We start from the raw sequence: 25,413 nt of genomic DNA on the forward strand, positions 1-25,413 counted from the left end.
TGCTCTCAACAGCTTTTACCCTGCTGGAGGTCCATGGGAATCAACTGATGTAGAGAAGTAGCTACACACCTGTCCTGGTTTGGGCCCAGAGGGCAACTGAGCACCATGCAGCCCCTTGCTCACTCCTTCCCCCTCACAGATGGCGAGAAGACAATAAAAGGCTCAGGGATCGAGTCAAGGACAGGGAGGGATGGCCCACCAGTTATGGTCACAGGCAAAAGACAGACTTGATTTGGGCCACAAAAAAACCTCAATTTAACAGAAGAAGGAATGGGGAGGACAATGTTCAAAGTGATGGTGCCACCATGGATGAGCAGCTTCCTATGTCAAGCATGACCTCATACAGTATGGAGTGTTCCTTTGGTCGGTGGGGATCGGCTGTCCTGGCAGCCCTGCACCCTCCCAGCTTCTTGTGCACCCCCAGACCACTCACTCGGTCACTCACTCACAAGTGGCATGAGAAGCAGAAAAGGCCTTCACTCTGCCTAAGCGCTGCTTGGCAATAACAAAAACATGTCTGTATGACCAACACCATTTTCAGCACCAATCCAAACCACAGCCTCATACTAGCTACTGTGAAGAAAATTAACTCTGTCCCAGTCAAAACCAGCACCATGACCCATCCCAGGAAGAATTCAAGACGGAGAGGGAGCTCTTCCTTTGGAGAAGCAGAAGACTGTTCTGGCCCGAAGATGTTTTGGCAAGAGGGGCCACTCAAAAAGCCAGTAAAATCCAATTAGAAACCAACTAAACCCCAGTAAGAACCAATTTAAAAATAAAAGAAATATGCCCTCCTCTCCTATTTGGCTCTTTTGAGACTGCAGACTCCTGCATCCCGTTCTGGTCTCCCCAGGACAGGAAAGACACTGACCTGAGTCGTGCAAGCCTAGCCCAGCACCTTTGAGATGGTGAGGGGCCAGGGCACACAAGGGCAGGCGGAGGGAACTGCCACTGTGCAGCTGGGAGAAGGGAAGGCTCAGGGCTGGGGCTGACTGCTGATCTGCCAGAACCCTGGAATTGCTCCCCTCACCCAATACCATGTAGAAAATCACCCTGTTTCTCTCCCACACGCACTTCACTAGGGCTAGTTTGGGGATTAAGAACAGCAAAGGCCTGGTATAAAAAAAAAAAAAAAAAAAAAAAAAGAGCTTGATTTCCCCCAGCTTGCATCCCTGTTCTCTTTGGTAGGATACAAGCCACGGGCTCATCTATCTGCTTCCCATGTCACTGATCAAACAAGAAATATGAGAGCATTCAAATGCGAGTGGTCTTTGCCAGTGTGCATGGAAGTCACATCACATCTCCACTTCATGAGACCTGTGAGAAAAGCACTCCATCTTAGTAGGAACAAATCATGGAAGTGGACCTTTGCCATGAAAAATGGTTCTACAGAAAAAAATACCTCTGTGAGCTCCCGAGCTCCTCTGGCTTTCAGGTCTTTAAGCTCAGAGCCAGTAGGGAACTGGCCATGGCATCAACTACTTTGTCAGAGCCTGGTTTCTAATCAACAGCACTCTTTGGTTTGCTCCCAGGTGGAGTCATGGAGTAGACTGGCAGGTATCCAGCACAGGCTACTGGAGCCCAGGGCTTTGCAGCAAACCCGGGAACACACTGACAGCCTGGGTGCACCTCAAGGACGTCAGTTTGCTCTGGACAGAAGTAAAAACACTGGGGCTTTTTGCTTTGCTTTGGTTGGTTTAGAGAGTTGGGTGTTTTGTTTGTTTGTTTGTTGGGTTTTTTTTATCTGCGGTCCGCAGACCCCTGGGAGGCCGTGATGTCGTCACAGGGGGTCTGTGAGGGCTCAGAGCAGGGCGGGGGGGAACGTCCAGCCCCGAAATGCGGCAAGCACTGCGCTTCCTTTTCCCACAGCCCCCTCCCCTCAACGCTCCTCTCATACTCAAGCCCCCCCACGCCGCCTGCCCTGATGCACTAGTATTTTCGGAGCTAGTATGGTTGGTGGGACCCACTTTAACTAGGTGGTTTTTCTCTTAAAGACATTTTCTTAACCCAACAGCCCTCTTTAGGACCACAACAGGGCTGAAGTCTCTTCCTCCAAGTGGTGGCCCTGGACCCATACACAAAAATATATGGTGACTGAGCACAGTCAAACAAGGGGAAAGGTGAGAAGAATTGTAAAAACTTTTCATCAAATTTTAATGTAAAAATTGGTATCAGATTTGGATATAGCATGTTAAAATACCATAAGATGGGTCATTTGAGCAAGAAGTGTTGATGCTATTGTTTTAAATTCATATGGCATCATTGCAATAAAGGTAATAGGAGTGTGTGCATTAACAGATTAATTTATTTATTTCCCCTTCTCTCCAAATTTGAAGACCTTCCCCCAGGGGACGAGGGAAGCCACACCCCACCCCCCCCCCTTTGCTGAGCACAAAGGCCTCGCACCCCTCCGGCCATCCCACCCCGAGGCGCTGCAGGAGGCACCTCCCGCTCTCCCGGCCAGCACCAGAGGCGCTGTCGCTGCAGCCCGCCACGCCGGCGGGACAAAAAGGAGCTGGCCCGTGGCTCTGCAAACATGGCCACCATCGGCCAGTGGCCACCTGGGGCTCCAGGAGGCTCTGGAAGGAGGACGATCACCAAATCCAGGGCAAGCCGGGAAGGGGGGGAAAGCCCAGAGCGGAAAGAAAGAGGCAGAGGTTCAAAAAGGGTGCCCCAAAAGGGGCGGTCTCTCATCCCGGTGGTAACCGTAGCTGCTCCTCCTTAGCTTCCCCAACAGGCCCCTGAGGGGAGGGCGGCTGCACTCCGGCCCTCGCAGCCGCCCCCCCCAACGCCGACACTGCCTCACCCCCGCTCTGTCCCGTCCCCTGTCTCCCTACCAGCAGCTTCCCCCGCCGGCCGCGCACACCCTGCCCGGGGCGGGGCCGGACCGGCTGCTCCCGCCCCCCGTTCCCCGCCTCTCTCCGCCCCGGCCCCGGCCCCGGCCCCGGCCCCGGCGCTCCCCTCTCCCCGCGGCGGCGACGTGGTGGCCGGTCGGCGGCCGACCCCGCGGCCATGTGGCTGGCGCTGGCGGCGCTGCTGGCGGCGGCGGGGGCGCAGTACGAGCGCTACAGCTTCCGCAGCTTCCCGCGGGACGAGCTGATGCCGCTCGAGTCCGCCTACCGCTACGGCCTGGACCAGTACAGCACCGAGAACTGGCCCGAGAGCGTCAGCTACCTGGAGGTCAGCATGCGGCTGTACCGCCTGCTGCGCGACAGCGAGGCCTTTTGTCACCGCAACTGCAGCGCCGCCGGGCAGCCCCCCCCCGCCGCCGCCGCCGGGGCAGCGCTGGCCGAGCTGCAGCTGCTGGCCGGGGTGCTGCGGCGGGCCCAGTGCCTGCGGCGCTGCAAGCAGGGGCTGCCTGCCTTCCGCCAGGCCCAGCCCGGCCGCGACCTGCTCGAGGACTTCCAGCGCCGCGAGCCCTACAAGTACCTGCAGTTCGCCTACTTCAAGGTGAGGCCCGGCCCGAAGTCCCTCATCCCGCCTGTCCCACCTCTCTGACCTGGCTCCGCTCCGCTCCCCCCGCCCTGACCCCGGCCGCGGCTCCCCAAAGCCGGCCGGGTGCAGCGTCACCCCCGGGCCGAGCCAGGCGTGTCTGTCCGCAGCCCCCGGGGGTGTCGCGGCGCGGCGGGACAGCGCGGCGCGTCCCTGCGGGGCCTCGATGGAGGCGGGTGCCTCCTGCACCCAGCGCCGGACAAGCCTCCGGTCGTGCCGGCTCTCGCCAGGCCCTCGGAACAGGTTACTGTGGGCCACGGCCTCGTTCCCCATCGCCTCTTGCGCACCAGTTTAGCTGCCAGTTGTCTCCCACCCCACCTCCATTTATCCCCCTCCCGTGGTCGGGCCCCCAGTCCCTGCCCTCCCCGGGCCCTGCGCATCATCCTCTTCTCCGTGGCGATTCTTTCAGCCTCGTCCTCTCGCCCACTTCGTGTAACCCACAGTGGAACCACTGGGTGCCTTGCCTTTCCCCCTTCTTGCCCACACAGTTCCGTCCAGCTCACTCTTCACCAGTTTTTCCACAGCCCATCCAGCCCGTCCCCTAGATTAGCCCCTCCCAGTTCTTCCCAGACCCCCAGCCACTGGACCCTGCACCTTGTTGTGCCAGTCCTACCCCTGCCCCTCTCATCTTTCCATCCCCCTTACTTTCTTCTAACCCTCTCTGAAACCTTTTTCAGATCCTTCATCTCACCGCTCCCCTACTGCAGGCGCTCTTCCCTGCTTCCTCTTCCTCAGTGTCTCTGTCTTTCTCGACTGCTCTCTTCTGGTCCAGGTCTTTCAGGTGCAGCAGCCCCCAGCCTGTGACTCGCAGATAGCCTGATGCCTGCAAAACACCGGTTTTGTTACAGCCACGGGAAGGAATAAAGCGAAAATTGGCTGCTGGCCCTGGAATGGTATTTACTTTTTGATCTTGGGTCAGCCAAGACTGGGGACACACACCTCTTTTAACAGATTTCATCACATTTTTCTAGCTTCTTCTCATCCATCTGTCCAGGATCTAATTTATTATTTTCTCCCTCCTTTTCATCTTCATTTTCTGTTCTCTAAATCAAGGTCCATCCTTCATGCCATCCCCTCAGATACTGCAATTACTTGCCTTTCAAATAAATGGGACATCTGTGGGTGGAGAAAACAAGCTGAGCTCTTTGGTTAGGTTGTTTTCTCTTAGGGATTCACTCCAACATATCCCAGTATACGTTATATAGGACTGTATGCTTGTGCATTGGTTTTGAGATTGCTGCTTGGAAACACATATCTTCTTAACTGTTGCTGTGTCTTATTTGTTGGAGTGGTGTTTTCTCAGGAAAATATTCAATGGTTTTCCCAAATTACACAAACAGATGCAAGGAAATGTGTTCTTGTAAAAACAGGAACACAGAGAACAGAAGGTATCAAAGAGGGGACATTTCTTTTGAATAACAGAGTGGGCAGGCACTCCTGGCATTCTCAAATCTGTATAAGGATACCAAAATGACATCACCACAAATGTTTCCATTTCTTGTCTTCCTTTAACTATCCATTCCCCCCTCGTGGTGTGCACAAAGTTTTCAATGCATGGATCATAGCAAAAATCATTCCTACTGTTTCTGGTACAGCTAAGTAACTGACAGGTAAGAATGGGAGAGGGAAATTGGAGAAACCCCTCCCTCTCCCTTTAAAGTATTTTTCAATCACGGTTGCAGTAGGTTTGGGCAGTGTTGTTTGGTGTTCTTGCCTTTAGTGCCAGTTGTTTACATTGCCTTTCTCACTAGGTTGTAGGCCAGCTCTGAGCTCTTATCACTCACTTGGGGAGTTCTGAATGGGCCTTCTGCAGCTACAAACTTCTCCATACAAATGATTTTTTCCTAGCTGGTGGCATTCTGAAGAAAGGAATGTCACTTCCCCCCCCCCCCCCCCCCCCGCCCCTCCAACAGCATTTATAGTATAGGAAGAAGGCAGAGGGAAATGCTTTGTGTAAGTTTTTAGAGTGACCATGTGTTTATTCAGGTGGGTTCTACAGTGAAATCTTGCCACGTCTTAGATCCTGGAAGTAGATGTTTCTGTGCTGCCGCTTGCTCCTCTGGGGGGAGCTTTCTCATAGCCGCTGAATTTGCTTAGGAATGTGTTTCTACAAAACTTTTTTTTTTTTTTTTTTTAACTGGTGAAAGTTGAAACCAAGAGTGAATTATGGACTAAGCAAAAATGAGAGAACCGTCAGCCTACCAACAAACAGGGTTAAAGCATAAAGCACAAAAGAAACCAAGTAGGCATTTGACGAAAGTGCAGCTGAGATTTCCCTGCATGTTGAGCACAGTCTGGGCTGACTGGAAGCGCATAGTTTTGGGACAGAGAGGAAGGGCAGCTGGCAGAGTTCCAGCGCTGGGACACTCAGAGCGGCGCAGCAGCAGGAGCTCATGTCAGGGTTTAAGTCTTTCTTTGGTGTAGTCATCTCTCAAGTTTCTTTCTGAAATGAAAAGGTACCTTTTGTGGATGCAAACAGAAGAGTGCATGTGCATACGTGCTTGTGATTCTTGCTCCTTGTTTTATATGTACACTTCCATAAGCTATTTCAGATGTGAGGTGGAACTCTGTATCTCCTACACATCAGTACGCTGGAGGGGTTGATACGGATCTTGGCTTGCGAAGGAAAAGGTTTTAACATTTCACAAATACTTAAGACTTTTACTTTCACTCTTCCTAAATATGTGTATATATAGTATATATTTTATTAAAATATGTATCTATATAAAATAAAAATTATAAATGCACGTACACAGAAGTGCATACGTATTTGGCACATTGAGTTGTAAATGAGGAATACGTACTTCACAAAGTGTCTCTAATGGGGTTTAAAGTTAGTTTAAAAATGGGTACAGAAAATCACATAGTACATTAGGACGTAATTATTGAGCAAGTCCCTGCTATTTTTCTAACTTCATAACACTATCAGGAAGATGTATTGTTGTAATACTGTCTTCCGTGCTGCTAGGCAAATAAGTAACATGAACATCATGGAAACGTGGTAAGTGATGACTCCTGCTCAGTAGCCATAGATGAGCATCAGTTATTTCCATGAGATTAATCTCAGACAAGAGCAACAGTATAATCTTGTGCCTCTTCAGCTTTATGAACAGGGGAGGGGGAAGGGAAAAAAAGTTGCCTTTTTGATTTATAATCATTATCTGTGCTATCTGCAACAATAATAGACTTCTAAAATGAAAAAAACCCTGTTCATAGTGATGCAGCTAGGAATAAAACTGAGAAGAATTGTATCATTTTTACTGTACCATTTTAGCTGCTGAGACTGTGGTTTCAGTAGAAGTCAGGGAAGTGATGGAGTCCCCATCCCTGGAGGTGTTTAAGAGTGGAGTTGACATAGCACTTAGGGATATGGTGTAGTTGGGAACTGTCAATGTTAGGTTAATGGTTGGACTGGATGATCTTCAGGGTCTTCCAACCTAGACAATTCTGTGACATATAAGTTTGGAAATAGAGAGGCTGCAGGAAATTGACAAAAACTGGGAAACTCGAATTGTTTTTTTTCCAATAAACCTTTTTTTCCCCCTTCCTCCTCTCCCCATCCCTGTTTAGGCTAATAATCTTCCAAAAGCTATTGCAGCAGCTCACACATTTCTTCTGAAGCATCCAGATGATGAGATGATGCAAAGAAATATGGCCTACTATAAGAGCATACCTGATGCTGAGGAGCATATTAAAGACTTGGAGACAAAGCCTTATGAGGTATGCTTTTTATTCAGTCTGGTCTTCTGGAACTGCTCTATTACTCCTCTTACTGTGTGAGATTCAGGGATCTCATTTGTTTATGTGTTCTCAGTTCTTGCTCTCCTTTCTCTCTTATTGTCTTTCTCCATCATCTCTGTTCTGCATTCTTGATGCATTCAGTAATTCTCACCTCTCATGCAGATCACTGTTCCATAATTGAGTCATAGTGAATCGTAGACAGTGGCATACCTGAAAGCTACTCCATGCAGATCACTACTGGAGCTAAGCAGACGCATAGAGTTATTCAAATGCATGAGTGGTGTAGTGGCACAGCGTAAAAGAACTCAGACATTTGCTGTTAAGATTCCATTGAAAATCTTTGTCAAAACCTGTGCTTTAGACTTACATTGTTACTTCTGTCCAGGTTTTTCTGTTGATATGAAATGGAATTACCTACGCTGCTCTCTAGAAAATACCTGGTAAAATCCATTAGTCATCCACATTAACTGGTTAACAGTTTATATAGTAATCCAGAAATGTAAAGACATCATTTACTGTAATTGAATTTACACACAGCTTTCCATAGATCAGCTACTGCTGGTTTTCATTCCTGCCAATTTTTCAGAATCTCTTTGTCAGGGCTGTGAGAGCATACAATGGTGACAATTGGAGAACGTCCATCTCGGACATGGAACTGGCTCTTCCTGATTTCTTCAAAGCCTACGATGACTGTACAGCAGCCTGTGAAGGCTCCCGAGAGATCAGAGATTTTAAAGACTTCTATCTCTCCATTGCAGGTGGGTGGTTTTGTCTTAAAGCCGTTAGATGTGTTGGTGAGGGGAAACTTTTGTGAAATACGTTGATGCATGAGCAGCTCACAATTTCTCACAGCATGGAATTGCTTGATATCCACCAGTACCGCTGACAGGGAATAGCTATCGCAGGCTATTCTTCAAGCCATGTTTTATCCTTGGGCAAAGCAGGCAGGTGCCTAGGACAGCATCTAAGGAGTGACGGTCAGATTATAGGTGGTAAAGCAAGAAATAGACTTTCTTCCCCAGTGACTCAGAGCCCTGACATCAGGATAACCCCTAAGCCACTGTAAAGGGTATGGTGTCCATGTGCAGCTGTAATTGGCACTTGCTGTCATCCTTCTCTTTCCTTCTTGGAAGGAAAGGACAATTCCCAGCAGTACACCATCACCACGATGATGTTACCACAGCTATGTGCATGCATTTCAAATATTTTGTTCTTGAGATAGGAAAACTCAAATTTACTTGCACTGCCTGGACTGAACTGTGCTCTTGCTCCAGGGAGATAGATCCTGCCTCTGTGGTTTTGACTGCAGAAAGCAGATGCAGCAAAAAGTGTTAACCAGAAGTATTTGGTAATTGCACTAGATACGTATTTATCCCTGAGCAATGAGTTAACATTTGGAAGCCAGCTGTCCTTATTGCATGGGATCACTTCACTGAGCAACTGGTGTTCCTGGTTTTAAGTGCTGGCTGGAATTGAACACTACTGTGTCTGGAGTCTCCAGTGCTCTTGTAAAAGATGGGTCTGGTAATTTCATTTGGCCAGTGATTTTTAGTTAACTTCAGCATTCTTCATGTTAGGAGTTCTCTGATGAAAACATCAGATGGGGGGAAGGGGCCTTTGCTGTTCTTTTGCCTTGGTCAGAGACTTGCTGCTCAAGCTTAGATGACTTGCTGTCACCTGCCAAACATGGCTAACAGGGAAATTAAGGCTTTAACAGATTTCTGTTTGGTGGTGTTGTCTAATGTTATATTTCCTGAAAATGCTTGAAATTCTTTGATGGAAGGTTTTCTCGGAATGTATTTTCTTGAAGATAAGATCACCTCTAGTCCTATCCCATTGTAGCAAGCTTTTATAGACCAGGTAAGCTTGTGAACTCAAATATTTCTTGCAGAAAGGTATTCTGCAGTGAGCAGCATATTCACGTCTGTCTTCTCTTTTAGAACGTCCAAACTGCAAGCATGAAATGCGTCCATCTCTGGAGTTTTATTTTGCAGTCACCTGCAAGTTTTACTCAGCAGCACATGGACCTTATTAATGCAATAATTTACTGAAATTGCAAAGGGTCTCAACATTTTCTTAAAAAATAGCACTGTAAAGTTCTCAGGAAGTAAGGCAATACTCCGTAAGACTTTATGTAAAACCTACCACCTACTGCCTGTAGGTGTCAGTGAAACCTTAGTTCTCTGGAATTGCAGCTCTTATACATTTCAAGTCCACACTGCACCGATTTTTACAGAAGGTCTGAGTACCAGTACTTCGATAGGTACCTCAGATGGAGTTGTAGATGCTCAGTACTTCCAAGCAGCAAGATCCAGATAAGCCAGACCCAGGCCAAATTTTAATGGGCAGCTAATGGGAGGGGTTGTAACAATTCACTGTGCGATCCATATCCTTTGGTGTTGTTTTCTTCCTTATAGATCATTATATTGAAGTCCTTGCATGCAAAGTGCAGTGCGAGAATAATCTGACACCCATTATAGGAGGCTTTGTTGTTGAGAAATTTGTGGCCACCATGTACCATTACTTGCAGTTTGCTTATTATAAATGTAAGTAGTGATTTAATGTGCTTAAATAATGTTGGGGTGATGCGGGACAGTTTCCATTCATAATCTTTTCCCTCTAGTTATAATGCTTTAGAATGTAAATAGTGGCCTCCAGAATCTGCTTTTTAATCTGTTCTGGGATAGAAAGTCTGAGATGCCAGCCATCTTCTTCTCCCTGTATAACAGACATGGGAGATAAATGTTATGTATAGAGCCTGTGGTCATAGAATTGTTCATGACAAAATAAATTGCTCAGCATAAGTCCCTTAAGGGCTGGATTTTGCCCAGGGCAGGTGCCTCTGTTTTAAGTTATGCATGGTTGTGACTGATCTCCACTTGGGTGTTGGAAAAATGAGGCAGTTACAGAGTAAGTGTGATCTGATCCATCACTCCCCTTCATTCTTTATGGTACCTACTTTAGGCACTAGTTGCTTACACTTTTCAAAGTTTCATATAAATGATGAATGTTCATAGAAATGATAAATGTTGTTCAAGTGTATTTTAGATGTTTACATGTTTAAACACCAATTCTGTCTTTTTGAAGTAACTTACAACATGTTAAAAAGTGTCAGCACTTCCTATACATTGGAACATGTGCAATGGCACAGACACGTTTTGTACACCTGTGTACAAAACCCCATGATTTGTACCAAAAAGTCATGGTGGTCACACTGTCAGGTCCACATGGTTGTTAAGCAGCTGAATGTGTAACTCTTAACAAGATTTTTTTTCTTAAACTTCCAACTCATTCAGTTAGAGAGAAGAAAGATTCTGACTTCGAGGCAACTCATTTATCATAACACCACTTCTTCTATTGAATAAATACTTAGTTTTCAATTTACTATCTATTATTCAGAATTATTATTCAGAATTTCTTCCATAGACAAGCCTACAGAGTATTTCATAACATTTGCTTTTTCCTAGTGGATTCTTATAATCCTCTTAGAATGGTGCTCAGTGACTATATATTTGATAGGTTTTGAAGAAAGAGGGGACCACTTAACAGAAATTCTAGTGTTCTGGTGCTCAGTGATTATATATTGGATAGGTAAATCATTCAGTGAATTTTGTGGTTTCTTGAGGAACTACTTGCACTGTAAAGAGCACATATAGCCCTTACAGCTGCTTCTGCAGAATCCAGCATCAAAGGGAAATGCATTCAGCCACATAACATCAACCCATTAATGACTTCTGCTTCCGTTATTTGACTACACATTTTACACATTGACTCTTCCCTCTTTGTCAATTCTAATACAAAGAAGTGGGGTTTTTTACATTTAGTATTTTGTTTGTTTATTAGTAAATATCCCAGTGGCTATCACCAGCTATGGGCTGATGCCTCACTGTTACAGATATCTGAGAGGGACATTGGGTTAGGATTTTCCTAGAAAAACATCAGAGGTAAATCCCCACTTTTGAATCATGACCTTGCCTGTTTCAGGACACAAAAATAGCATATACTTTGTGGGAAGCAATTTTTTTCTTCTATGCAGCTGTTCGGGAGGTAGAAATATGCAGCTGTTGGGGAGGTTCTGTTTCCATCTGAGATTTTCAGAGCTTAGATAACAGTGGGAGTTTGTTCATTTACCTTGTCTGGATTTTTGTGTGTGTGTGTGTGTTTATTAATTAGTGAATGACATGAAGAATGCAGCTTCTTGTGCTGCTAGTTACCTCCTGTTTGACCAGAAAGATGAAGTAATGAAACAGAACATGGTCTATTATCAATACCACAAAGACAAATGGGGACTTAAAGAAGAGGATTTTCAGCCCAGATCGGTAGGTGCATTACTTAAAATGCCTTCTAGATACATTCAAATATTTCCCTGAAACTCAGTGGGTCAGAGGCTGGGAAAATGGGAGCTATCTATTGGTTCTGGAGGTAAATACATACTGTTTTATTAACACGATATAGAAAGTTGTACACAGAGATGTACTGTGTAATGTAGACAGCGAATGTCATAGTTCTTCCTTTTGTGTTGCAATACAGTACAGTAGGATATAATATGATATGATGCAAAGTAAATTCATGCTGATACTTGTCTGCCTCTTATGCATATTTATATCTTTATACCTCAGTAAATAAAGCATCTGGCCTCTGAAATCTCCTGATGAAAAGATCACTCCAGTGACATTCGGGCTTTTGTCAGTCACTTATTATTTGCCAACATGTAGTTGCTCACCTGCTTGTTATTTCAGGTTCTGTGGGCATTGGAATGTGTCCAGATATGATAACCCCAGCTAAACTCAATTTCCACTTATTCCATTTAGAACATAGACAGGTGAATGAGGATGGAAAAAGGCTCAGGACCATATTGCATCTGATTATCTCAGTTGGAATACATGCTACAAAGAACCCACAGTAAACATCAGTCCATCCAGCAATGACTCTGATCTAGCTTTGAAAAATTGCTCTAAAAATGGGTTTCTATGATGTTCTTAAATTTCCATGTCCAAGGAAATCTTAAATAAAAAAGCATCTTTGATGTGTTTCTGGACCCCTGCAGCTTGGACTCCGACAATCAAATTGTATTTCTGTCATTTCTTGTTACCAGGATTTATGTCATGCAACTGAATTAACAGCTTTGTGACACCTGAGTGACTGACTCCTCAGGCATCAGTGGTACATGCTGTACAAGTAGTTAAGTCATTAGCAATACATGTTCCACAAATTAAATTTAGTACCTTCTCTTAGGGCATGACTTCCCTGGGGAAGCGTCAGTTGCTTTAACCTAGCTGAAGCAACAGCGGCCATCCTGCAGGGTAACATTCCAGTTGCCCTTTCTGTGTTGTTTCTTTAGACATCTCAGTGACCGAGACCTGTACTGGCCCAAAGACCCTTAATTCTTAATGCTGCGTTGAACTTGGTACAGCTGTGCGATGCTTTACGTGGCTCACTTACCTGTAGCAGCACTGCAGAGCAGTTCACTTACACCTTGTAGGTTGCATCGAGTTGATAATTACACTTCCCTTCCTCTCAGGCCAGCCAAGTCAAAAATACCACTCCGTTTGAATTAAGTGTTTGTTATTTGTGGATAGCTGTCGAGTTATGTGCAACACGCCTTATCCACACGCTAGAAACACAGGCCTGTCCTGCAGGGCCAGCTGAGACACAAGACAGAGAAAATGCATTTGATTCTTTCAGGCAGCAGCAGCAAGTCTGAGCTCAAAGGTGGAAGGGACGACTCTTTTGTCACTGCTTTTGGGAATAGAACTGTGCTTTATAGTCATATTGGAGACAGTATTTGATGGTGGTGGGAGTGAGGGGTAGCCACAGTATTAAACTGCAGACTGCAGATTTGGTATACGTATGCATAGAGGACAGAACAAGGGCCCTACACTAACTCTGAATGTTTTGTTGATAACTTCTCAGGAGCTGGGGACTACAGATAATTTAGTTTTTAAATATAAAATATGAAATGCACACAGCTGTATTTTCTTGTACTTTGATCCATATAACTAGGAACAGAAGTTGCTTGCTGTCCTAATCACTTGCTATGAAAACCATAATGCCTCTTGTTTATTTTCACAAAGCGGTAATGGGGTGACAGCAGCATTTGTCTCTGGCACTAAGCTTTAGACATTCTTGTGAAAGAGGAAGTCTCCTTTTTTCCTCCCCAGAAAGAGTTAAATGGAACCATCAAAGTAGGTTGCCGTTGGTATTCACAAATATGCGAGTAGGTGACTGAGCTAAACTGTGCTGTGCAGGCAAACAGCCAGGGAGGTGAGGAGGGACAGGTGGGTGACCGTGCAGAATTTCCCTAGCCCAGACTCAGGCAGGGGTGGTGAGTCATTATCATGCAAAATAGCTTAGCGTCTCTTTTTCCCAGAACTGCCTGCTGCTATATGCCAGCACACAGGGAGACAGAGGCTTTCTCACGTCCAAAGCCCGCTGGAATGCAGGCACAGGCTGCTGCTCAGCTCTGGCAGTCTCATTCCTTAGTCTCAGACTCGCCAATGCTTTGAAACATGAGAAAGAGGAGAGTGCTTTGTTCTTCTCACACCGGTGGAGCCTGTGCTTAGAAAGAGCCACAGAAGACATTGGATACGCTGCTTGCTGGTCTGCTGTTTCCTTTCTCAAACATTATAACTCCCCCTGGGATCCACCTTCTACTAAATCTGGGCCTGACTTCACTGGAGTCGTTTCAGGTGACATGTGATGACACTGCTGTCTTGCTACCCTAAAGTGACATAGAAATTTTGGTTTTTGATAGGAGGCAGTTCGATACCACAACATAACCACGCTCCAGTTGGAAATGTATGAATTTGCAAAGGAACATCTGATGGATGATGATGAGGTAAGTTTTCTAGAAAGGAAATTGTAGTCAAAAAACCAGCAATCACATTAAAGTGAAGATGATACATAGCTGGAATTCCAGGATTTAGCTAATACGGAAAAATCTGCTTGTAACTGTGATCAATTTATCAGGAATTTTTCTTTTCTAAATGGAATATAAGAAACAAACCCAAGGAACATCATGTACCATTCATAAAAATACACAGTATTAGCACAAAGGTAAATATAATGCACTGAGCCCACAGAAAAAGAAAATCCACATTGCAAGCTATAACACCAGGGGGCAGAGAAGTAGTGTGTATATATATATACATATATATATTTTTTTTTTAAACCCAGTGTTTTTCTGTTGTTTTGTTGTTTTTTTTTCTGAAATGTTGAAATTAGATTTAAAGATCCATATAATTTTGTCCGGAAGTAACCACCTAAATTGTAATTTTTGTAAAAAGGAAGTCTTGTTATTTGTTATTTTTTTCTGCACAGTAACATTTTGGTCACCCAGTCTTGCTTCTTAAATGGTTAGGATTCATGGCCAAATAACATATAATGACTGCTATTAGACTGGAAATATGTCAAGTGGATTTTTGTGCAAGAAAAGTAGTTAAACTGTTGAAAGGGCTTTTCTTTTGTCTCCCACAGCTGAAATTAAAGTATAAATCATGGGAGGCTTTGGATTGCCTTCTGTTTTGCTTTGTTTTCTGAACCTTTCATTTAAAGGTTTAAAAAAAATCTTCAAATGGTGGAATAGTTTGTTGATGGCATTGGCAAAGAGCTAGGTTCAGTTATGGCATGGGGCAGAGTACTTGTAATAAGCACTGCTGAGGTCTTTTTTAGTTAAAAAAGAGAAAGATGGTTTATGCTAACAAATGAAATCACCTTTGCAATTTTTACGTTATCTAGCACATAGGGAGAGATAATATTTTATAGTGGAGAAATAATGTGTCTGCTGCCTTCAGTATGCTAGTGACCTGAAAACAACTTTATATGCAGAATTCCATTGCAAGGTTACCAGACTTTAGGAAGACTTTCCATTGTGATAAAACTCCATGAAAGACAGTTTAATAAACTTGTTATAAGGTTAAGCATAGATGAGGACTAGTCTGTATGGATTTTCATCAGGGTGTGAAATACTTGAGCACTTTTTTATATTCCCTTGTTGGTTTGTGCTTTGCCCATAATGTTTTCTTACGTTAGACATAAACTTAATTTGTAATTTTTTCCTTCTTTCATATCTGCTGCTTCAAAACACAGGGATGAGTAATTAAGGAAGGGGAGAAGCAGTCTGTTGTGAGGGCTTTCCCCATACACTGTTACATGAAGGGATTATAGAAACAATCTTCAGCCTCAAGCACTGTGTATAGAATAAACAGGCATTCATTTGCTGGCATTCATTCCTGTAACCCATTTCACTGTTGCAGTTATAAATGGCTGCAATCTGCAAGAGTGAAGTACAGTGGAAACATCAAACTTTTGGGAAAGTGACAAGGAAGTCGCATTACCCTGGATTATATGTTTGGGTTAAACAACCAAAACTGCTGAGCCTGGTCATGCCACGGATACCCCTACCGCACACTCTCATGCTATTAGGAAAATTACCGTTCTCTCCCAAGGAAAAGCTGAAGGGCCTCTGTGCCCTCCTTTACTAGGACTGAAGAACCTGGGAGAGATGGAGGCTGTCCATGCCTCTGGCTTGTCTCTGCCTTTTGATAGTGAACTCATAAATCCCTGGCTACCAGAACTTGTCTTTGGCTGAGGGAGCCTTCCAGGGAGTCCAGACAGTGCAGTAATAGCACAAAGGTAAAATCACTACCTTGCAGTTTCTGCTATATGGGCAGGACCTGGTAATGTAAGTGAATTATTTTTTTAATATTTCTCCTGGCACGGATGGAAAAGTTTATTCCATATGAATGCTAAAAACTGATGAAAAACCCAGATAAGGTGTTCCAATAAAAGCTTTATTAAAAATTGTTAAGGATGGAGGCAACCTCTCTTTTAGTACGCTCCATTTATTTAAACCATGTGCTTCTTGGGCCATAGGCCATACCTTTTGTGAGTTTCCATGGTCCATGTCTGCTGTCTGAAGTTGCTTGTCGGCCAACAAGCCCATAAAATAATCTTCAGGAAAAAAATCAACTCTCTTTCCTTGAGTGAAGCAAAAGGATTGATGTGGCAAAATGATCTCTTCCTATGTGAATATGTCATTATTCCCAAGTGGAGAATTTCATTTTATTCAGACTTCTCAGTGCTCCTGTATCCCAGATCATCCATGTGTCTTTTTAAATCCCATTAACAAAGCGAGTGAGAACATGTGGCTTCTTCCAATAATACATTGCAGTAATTGCAGAGGCTGGAACATGCAGTAATGATTTTTGCATATGCCACTACAAGAAATACTGTCCTGTTCATGTTACTTTATTGATGTTTTTCCACAAGGAAATTAAAAACTCTAGTTCAAACATTTAACACAGGAGAGGTGACAGAGAACGTTAATGCCAACTAACTACAAATTACTTTTTCTTAAAAGTAATTATTAAATAGTCTTACAGTTTTCCACAGTGAAGTTAAGAGAACATTACAGTGTTGTCATGTTAGTTGGCCATGGATAGTCAAGCTTTGTGACTTCTGTGTAATGTATAAAGTCTATAATAAATATGACTCCAAGCATTTCACAGATTTAAACAGCAAACTGAAATGCCATTAAGAGCCAGATACTCCGCTAGTGTAGATATAAGTTCAGCACTATACTAATTGTATGAGACATGTTTCTGGCCCATAAAATCAATGTTCTTAAGGATTTTTTTTTCAGAGATAGCTACTTAGCTTTCTAAATTACATAAGAACCACAAGAATTTGGCTGGGATGATCCTGCAATGTGATTTTTCTTTCAGTACTTAATCAGTAGGTGAAAAACTGTTGGAAGCTTTGACCCTCTTGTTCTGGCATCTTGTGCTTTTTATTTGTATATAATATGTGTGTCCATTTGTACAGTAGCTGAAATTCAAATGCTCCATTCCTAAGTGTGATGCAAAGGAGAGTAAGTGTTGACCTAATGTGATTGGTGGAAAGAGAACATACAGAATAGTGTCAAAGCACAAGGGCCCAGTGGACTGCTGATAGCAAACAATAATCTGAATTCAGCCTATTTTTCTGTTCAGGAATCACTAACATATTTTTGGCTTTATGAACTCATTTTTTGCATATGTTCAAATGATTTATACAAGTGCGCTCATAACGGCAAGTTGTAACTTCAAACCTGTAAACCCTGCCCTGCCTGTGACCTCAGACCAACACAGCTACAATAGCACTGCTACACTAAGAAGAGCTGGTGGCAGCTGTTTCAGAGACAGTTGTCAGCTAATTGCCATTGTTAGAGTCCCTGTCAACATATGCTTCTTTAAAGAAAAAAGCAAAGGAGATTTTTTTCACCATATTTTCCGAGTGGAGATACTGCACATGTAGCTGGCTTTCCAGAAACTTCCTGCTTTCCACTCTTGCTTCTTTACTCATGGATATGTATCTTGGTCAAAGGTGTTCCTCCTTCCATTTAAACCACCTACCATGGGAAGTCACTGGCATGGTTGGGCTTAAATGGCAGGATGTACTCAAGTTGCCAATACTGACATTAGGAACAATTTTTACCTGCTCAGATTTTCTTAAGCTTCTGCATGCAGCATAAAGCAAGCAAGTGGAACTCAGAAACAAAGCCACTAGAAGGCTTCTGTTTTCAGTGCAATGGGAACAATGTTGAAGTTGCTGAAACTGGGTTGAGTCGTGTTTTATAGGCATTATAAAAATGTTAAGAGGAAAGTGCATTTATTAGATTACTGTAAAATATTACTGTAATAACTGCAGTGTACTGTAATCTCCCATAGTATATGGGAAGAGAACAGTTACATGTTCAGAATATATCATTAAAAAATGAAATGGAAAAACAGTGTAGAAAGTAGTTAACATACATGTAAAGAACAACTAAGCTCTTTTAATATTGAAAAAAACCCAACCTAAAACCATGTGACAGTGGGTCACACTGTGGACTAAGTATCTGAAAAATAAATAAGTTAAGGGCCAAATAATTTTTCTGCACAAAGAATTGAGGGATTTTTTTTTCCCCTGCTAGAATGTAAGGAATGTTCAGCCTGGTCTTTACTGCTCATGGAGGATCTGGGAGAGCTTTGAGGTGGTTACAGTAAACTCTCGTGTTTCAGCTGAAGGTTAGACCGAGGAACTTTTTCTTAGTTGAAGGCTGAATAAACCTTTCAGGCTGAGCCACTCATTGACACATGCCTTGCTGTTATCCTGAAATAATGTGTCTCCCCCCAGAATATCGCTGGCCACTGGGCTGTGTGGTGGGCACTTACAGGGTCTACCAGGCCCACGGACCACATACCCTCCACAGTCATCCATATCAAACCTTTATCTCCACTCTTGAAAAAGATGGTTATTTGTCCTTGAACAAAATTTGCTGTTTTTCATAACCTAACTCTTTGTTACTATTTCTGTTAGTTACTCAAATTAGTCACTGGGTCAGTGACAGGACAGTAACTCATGTCCTCAGAGTAGTAACTTCTGTCCTCACAGAATCCACCCCTGCAGCCCTTCTTGCTACCACAACCTTGCCACCTACACCCAATACATAAGGGAATCAAGCTGAACAAGTTTCCAGTCATCAAGATTTTTGAACTTAAGCAAAATCTGAATTTTTGCTGTGAAGGACAGCCAGGGGACATTTTTGGGGATAAATATTTTTTCTTCTAAGTCATAGATTATAAGGGAACAAAGATCCAGCCAATTCTTGCTCTGTGTATTGTCTTTTAAGGCTCAGTTTGTTGGATGAGTTAGGATAAATGCCATTTCTTATGGCATTTCTTATATCATTCCCTGATAATCACTCATGAAAGCATGTCCATAATAATATTTTTCTGTAGATCTTAATTCTGTCTAGAACACTGTTATTTTAATATTCCCTGTTAGTTCCCTGAAGAACAGGCTATCCCACCACAGTGCATATGGAATCCCTATAGGAAAGGCCATCCGCAGATCTGCATGGATAGTAAGGGTTATTACAAGAAAGCTATTTTTTCCCCAAACTTTTCCAGTCCACACTGAGAAGGGACAGAACAGATTGTAGGTGGAGGCAAGGACCCACGATTAGAATTTGCTACGCAGAAGGCAATGCTTAGTCTTTGCAACCAACGGCAAAGCATCTGGCTCTGTCAGTGAGCAGTACAACTGCTACTGCTTGCTACTATTTTTAAATGATGCTGTCAAAAGAAAAGTTGGTGCTGGACCATCAAGTCTCAAGTGGGCTATAACTGAGCCATGTATTAGTAGCTTTTCCTCTTTGCTGTTTCTTTTAATAGCTAGCTAGGAGTCTCCGAAGTACAAGTGTTTCTTCTGAAAGTTTGTGTTTTGTGTGTGTGGATGCAGCATTTAATATTGCATAAGGAAGGGCCAGCAACAGTCCCTGGCCCAATGTGTACCTTGGTCTTAGACGCTCAGCTTGCGGTAATAAGTGAGGACTTCTGCCTTTTTCTCCTTTTTAGGACTTATTTTTTCAAATGCTTTAGCTTTGCTTTTGCACCAGTCTCACTAGCCTGGGTTAGCTTATTCAGAATTGACCAAGACTCTGTTTTAAAATTATTTTTTATTATAACCCACCTACTCACATACCATCTGTAAAACCTTGAATTACTGTGGTACAAAACTTGTTCTTTCTGCTCGTGCCTCTGTTCAGTTGTTCATCTAAGCCAAGGGTGCTCGGTTTGCATATCTGACAGATAATTAGAGGCTCCAGCTGATCAGATCAACTTCTCTGATTCATGCTACCACTCACACCAGTCTGGGAGCATTCCCCTGCTGCCGTTTGGTATCATCCTCCCATATTTCAGGCTACACCTGTCCCATCTTTTCCCAAACATCCTTCTCTGTCACTCCCGCTTTCCACTGACTGTCCCTGGATTGGGAGAAGGAAGAGGTTGGTAGCACAGGGAGGGAGGCCATGGGGTGCCAGCAGAGCTGTTGTACCTGCAGCACGTACCTGGCTTCCACTGCAAACCAGGAGGCAATAACTGTGGATGGAGGGCCAGCTTGCTAACGAGGACATGTGTCACTGCAGCTGACCAAGCAGTCAACATGTGCATACTTTCCAGCTGTTGAGGGCCGAACTATGAGGCATGTACTGGTCTCGCAGCAAACCCTTCTCTTCCTCAAGCTTAGTCAGACTTCACTTGCTGATTTACTAGCTACCAGCTGGACAGCTACATCATGCTTTGGGCCATATATTGCTCAATTCTGATTTACATCAGCACCGTGTCTGAATAGCATATTTATGTAACCTGCATTAGAGCTGGGTGGCTGTTGTCCCCTCTAGTAGCTGGCAGCAGTAAGAATTACAGGTTTGGAGCTGACTTTGGTGCTGCTGTAAACATCGATGTCCTTCCTATTTAGGTAGGAGCCAAATAGCATACCAGATAACAGGAAGAGCTCTGTCACTCTGAATGCTTAGATCACTGGTTCTCAACCTGTGGTCTGTAGACCCCTGGGGAGCCATGATATCATCACAGGGGGTCTGTGAAGGCTCAAAGCAGGGGTGAGGAACATCCAGCCCGGAAACATCTGGTCTGGCCCGCGGCAAGTACTGCGCTTCCTTTTCCCACAGCCCCCTCCCCTCAACGCTCCTCTCATACTCAAGCCCCCCCACGCCGCCTGCCCTGATGCACTAGTATTTTCGGAGCTAGTATGGTTGGTGGGACCCACTTTAACTAGGTGGTTTTTCTCTTAAAGACATTTTCTTAACCCAACAGCCCTCTTTAGGACCACAACAGGGCTGAAGTCTCTTCCTCCAAGTGGTGGCCCTGGACCCATACACAAAAATATATGGTGACTGAGCACAGTCAAACAAGGGGAAAGGTGAGAAGAATTGTAAAAACTTTTCATCAAATTTTAATGTAAAAATCGGCATCAGATTTGGATATAGCATGTTAAAATACCATAAGATGGGTCATTTGAGCAAGAAGTGTTGATGCTATTGTTTTAAATTCATACGGCATCATTGCAATAAAGATATTATAATAGGAGTGTGTGCATTAACAGATTAACTTATTTCCCCTTCTCTCCAAATTTGAAGACCCTTCATGAGACAATTGAAATAAATATTTGATGCAGTCTAGTTTTTTTAATCTTGACTTAAGTCTTGGTGGTCTGCGGCCACAAAACGTATTTCAGGGGCATCTGTGGTGAAGGGAAGGTTGAGAACCCCTGGCTTAAATCATATCAGAGAATCATTTCAGACTCCAGATCTGAGGGCCAGCATGAAGTTATTAGCTATCAGTAAGCAGAAGGCTTTTTCCCTGGAATGAACACCTGTGAAATACTTGCTGACTACAGTCATGCAAAATGCCTGCCTTGATGTCAAGTGAGTGCTAATGGGGCAAGGACAATCTGGTCATAGCTGCTAGTGTGACATTGTCATCAGCTCTTCTGACATAGCACTATCACCTTTTCATTAGGCTGCCAACCACACTATGGACAACTTGCAAATGTTTTACATTCTGACCCTGAAAGGCAGGCAAAAGTATTTTAACTACAGGTTTTCCTTGTCTTTAACTGTAATCTGGAATTCTTGCCTTTTCAGAAATAACCAACATCCAGGCAATTATTCAGTTGTATTACAGTGTATTTTCTGTATGTATATTGTTTTGGCAACTATTTTTATATTTTTGCCATATTTCAACCTCTCTTACTCCTCAGTGCTTCTCATTAGACTGCAACAGCTTCCATCTTACTTTCCTGTAGAGATCAATTTTAGGCACTGGAGATTTCAGTCCGTTTTTTTTTTTTTTTCAAATACTGTTGCTTTTAAATATCCTTTTCTATTTAAAACTTGGGCTGCTTATGTGTTTCTGGATTTGAAAACATACCAGAAGAAAAAAATGTGAAATCTGTCTGGATCTTCTGTGTCTTCTGAAATAGCCTATCTTACTGATGAGCTTGACAGTAATATAAATCGTTCCTGTTGGGTGTAGTTCCTAAAGGTACAATATTGAAATTCCCATGTATTCCTTATACTTAATTCTGGGTGATCCAGTCAGATGTATATGCCTTTCACCCCACTTCTCAGACTCCCCTTTTGAGGGTTGTCTTTTCAGGTAGACTGAGGAGAGAAATCCTGTTTAATATTTGTTATTATTTCATTAAATGAAATACAGGATCCTGAAGAGTAAAAGAATCAGTCTGAATTAGATCTGGGACACCTGTGGTAGACACCTGTATTCCCAGTCTCCTATCTCTGATCAGAGTTAATGGGACCTACCTGCTAATCTGTAGTGCTTCAAAAGGCACCCAAATACTTGTGCCCACAGTTCTAGGAGCTGTGCTATAAAATTTGACCTGAAGTCCTCTGTGCCTCTGTCTCTGGATCTTTCAACTGCTTGCATAGTGACTGTTGAAACTTGTAGCTATTTTCTTCATGTACGTTTGTGAAGTAGTAGCGAGTTCCTCCCACAATCGGGCTCCTTAAGCAATCAAAATACTTCTAACAAAGAAAAACGTGCAGAAATGTCAAATTCCTGTTTTCCAGATGTCAGATTTCCTGCAACCGGGAAGGTGAGTAGGGAATATGAAAGTGCTGGCATTTTTTTCTTGTCTTTTTATTTTTTATTGTATTGGATGCTTCGATGTTTTGAACAAATTCAAAGCAAAATAAATTGCCGTTCTTCAGGACTTGCTAAAACCACTTCATAGTCGCAACAACTCAACAGTCTTTTGAGATGGAACTGTGAATCAGGGAACAAGAGCAGCAGTTATTTCAGCCAGATTTCCTCCTGCTTTTATTTTTTATTTGCTTGGTTCTCATTATTTCTCTCCTTGCCAATCACACTTCTGAAAAATGTGATGTTAATATTTTTAATCACCGTATCCATAATACAATTATATTCAAAATAGACAAAAATTCTCAATTTCCTCTTATTATTTTCACTGACAGTTAATGCCCTTTCCTCACCAGAATAGGAAACTAAAATTTTTAATCTCAAACTGCATGTGTCTGGAAGGTGCTGTCTTCCTAAGGAATACTTTTCTAGACAAAATTGTGCTTGAAATTTAATTAGGATTGTAAAATACTGTTTGCAGTATTTATTGAGCAGACTCAGAAGCCTAATACCGTTCACAAAGACTTGGAATGGAGGGTGAAGGAAGAGGAATGAGTATCCAAGCAAGGGTGACTTGCTTTCAACATAACTGTTATATATTCTTATTATTTTAAACATGAGAGTAAGAGCTGATCAGGTTTTCCAGCAGAATATTTTTCTATCAGAAGGTGACAATTTGTTTTGGCAAAAACCTAAATGATATCTTAAGGCCTTTTTAGAACATAGGTTTTAACTCCGTTACTGTAGCTGGGTTGACAAGGCAGTAAATTCCAGCTGGTGGGGCTGTTTCATCCCAGAGTAGTCAGGCTTGACTGCAGAAAGGCATTGACTATCGTATATGACATACAACTATGTTAGGAGTAGTTTAAATAAAGTTGGATTGTTATGTTGTGTTGGTAGTATTAGCAGAGTGGAGCTTTTAAGTATAGTATTTTCTAGTCTGGATCTAAACGAAACCTATTTGTTTCCAGTATGGAAGACATTCTAGTATCTCTGGTTCTTTACATTTTTGCTGCCTTGAAGCATGACATGTGAAGATCTGTGGTTGAAAATGGATAAGGTGTGTGTTGAAGAGACTAACAGGACATAAACAGTTAGAGCAGACAGATGCGAAGTCAAAGTTATGGTTTTACAAAACACTTTTCTGTTGAATTTTGAGGCTTTCTGAAATTCTTTAATGTTTTATATTATTTTAGCAGTTTCCTAATTTAACAGATGCTTTAAACTTTTATGCCTCTGCTTTCTAAGTTTGAGTATTTCATTGTCTATTTAAATACCTAAAAAAATCAGGAGGATTTGCTGGGAAGTGTAACATTTCCTTCTTTTAAGGTCTGTATGTCACTGCAAGTACTTGTGCTGCCCCTGTATGGGCCACTTACTTGCATTTTATAGGCTTTGACCTAGCTTCTGTATGAAGGGTGTTAAAAATTATTTGGACACCTATTATTATTATTACAGTTGATGTTTTGATTAAAATACTTTAAATTTTCCACTGATTTTGAAGTACAGGGTTAACTTGTTTCTGTTAAATTTAATCCATTCTAGGGTGAAGTTGTGGAATTCCTTGATGAGCTGTTAGAAGTGGAGGAAAAGAAGGAATCCTGATGAGTGAAATCACCACAAAGTGTTTTGCAAGAGTGAAGACTCACCATTGCCCCTTGCTATTGTTTTTGGTCACCTGTAGTTCCATTTAGATACACCTAAAGCTGCTCCTTTAGGTTCCACCTTATGTCACAAGATCCACTCCTAAAAGATCACTTCCATGTTGCACTGACTCTTCTGTGAGCTTTTCACTGTGCATTTACAGAATTGGTGCATATGGGTTTTCCTCTTGAGCTTTCTTTCCTTTACACAAACACAACAAAAGAGACTGTTTTTTTCTGGGCTAACACTTAAGGTTCCTCGTTTCAGTGCTGTTCTACTAAGTTAGAACAGTACAGCTAAATTCCGAAGAACTTTTGTCAGATTATGAACCATGGAAGACAACGGTTCCTCTAGACTTTCTAAGCTATGTATTGTGTTATTTATATATGTCTTTTTCTGAGATGATGAATAAAGTGATACTGAATTCCAGTGCACCCGAAAGGTGTTAAGATACATTTAAATAGCTGAAGTAAGATGATTAACAAAGCACAATTAGTGATCTTGTAAAAATTGCTTGAAGAATTCTGTAAGCAGTGTTGATCTTTCCTAAAACCTAAATTAATTTTCATGGTGTAAAACTGAGGTCACTTAGAACTGAATAATAAAGAATTCATTCTTCCTACCAATTCTTACTCTTTCTGTTGAAACAGCTTGTGGTTCCTGTGTGAGGTGGGACCAATCTTATATAAAATAATGATGATGGATTTATTTAATACTCTCTTCTGTAGAAAATAGTTTGCATGGTTTTTTTCAGTCTGGTTGGACTATCTGCATAGTTCTCATCTAAAAGTAAGTACAGGTGGAGAGTCAGGCAATTTTAAGTGGAATCATGAAAAATATTTGCATGTGAATTCCTGACATTTTTATTAACTATATAGCAGAGTCCAATACAGAAGTACTTTGAAGGCACAAAAAATACTGTCAGAGATGAATAGTGCACAAGACTACTGAAGAGCAGAAAACCTACTGACCTCAAGAGGATCAAGTCCTGCAAGTTGGCTTCACCCCGCTTACATCAGAGGGAGACACGAGCATTCAGTGCTTTTATGAC

At 42.8% G+C, this 25,413-nt stretch overlaps 1 protein-coding gene across 2 annotated transcripts; it reads left to right on the plus strand.

Moving 5' to 3' along the window:
• Positions 1 to 2,929: 2,929 nt before the first annotated feature.
• CRTAP (cartilage associated protein) lies at positions 2,930 to 24,988 on the plus strand. Of its 2 annotated transcripts, none has more exons than XM_074898143.1 (7): positions 2,930 to 3,450; positions 7,063 to 7,212; positions 7,820 to 7,991; positions 9,651 to 9,779; positions 11,407 to 11,552; positions 13,988 to 14,071; positions 24,264 to 24,988. In XM_074898143.1, exons 1-7 carry the CDS (start codon positions 3,013 to 3,015, stop codon positions 24,321 to 24,323), a joined length of 1,179 nt encoding a protein of 392 aa, XP_074754244.1. In that variant the 5' UTR covers positions 2,930 to 3,012; the 3' UTR covers positions 24,324 to 24,988. The 2 variants fall into 2 exon arrangements, with proteins under 2 accessions (XP_074754244.1, XP_074754245.1); XM_074898144.1 differs by lacking the exon at positions 24,264 to 24,988 and adding an exon at positions 23,690 to 23,746.
• Positions 24,989 to 25,413: the final 425 nt, after the last annotated feature.

Source organism: Athene noctua, chromosome 2 (assembly GCF_965140245.1).
Source record: "Athene noctua chromosome 2, bAthNoc1.hap1.1, whole genome shotgun sequence".
In the NCBI taxonomy this organism is placed as follows: Eukaryota; Metazoa; Chordata; class Aves; order Strigiformes; family Strigidae; genus Athene; species Athene noctua.

Bases quoted from the DNA above. Each gene is read 5' to 3' on its own strand.
- CRTAP (XM_074898143.1), top strand. From the start codon at position 3,013: ATGTGGCTGGCGCTGGCGGCGCTGCTGGCGGCGGCGGGGGCGCAGTAC. The intron at 7,992-9,650 runs GTGGGTGGTTTT...TCTTCCTTATAG, and splicing joins CTTCTATCTCTCCATTGCAG to ATCATTATATTGAAGTCCTT. The intron at 14,072-24,263 runs GTAAGTTTTCTA...AATCCATTCTAG, and splicing joins ATCTGATGGATGATGATGAG to GGTGAAGTTGTGGAATTCCT.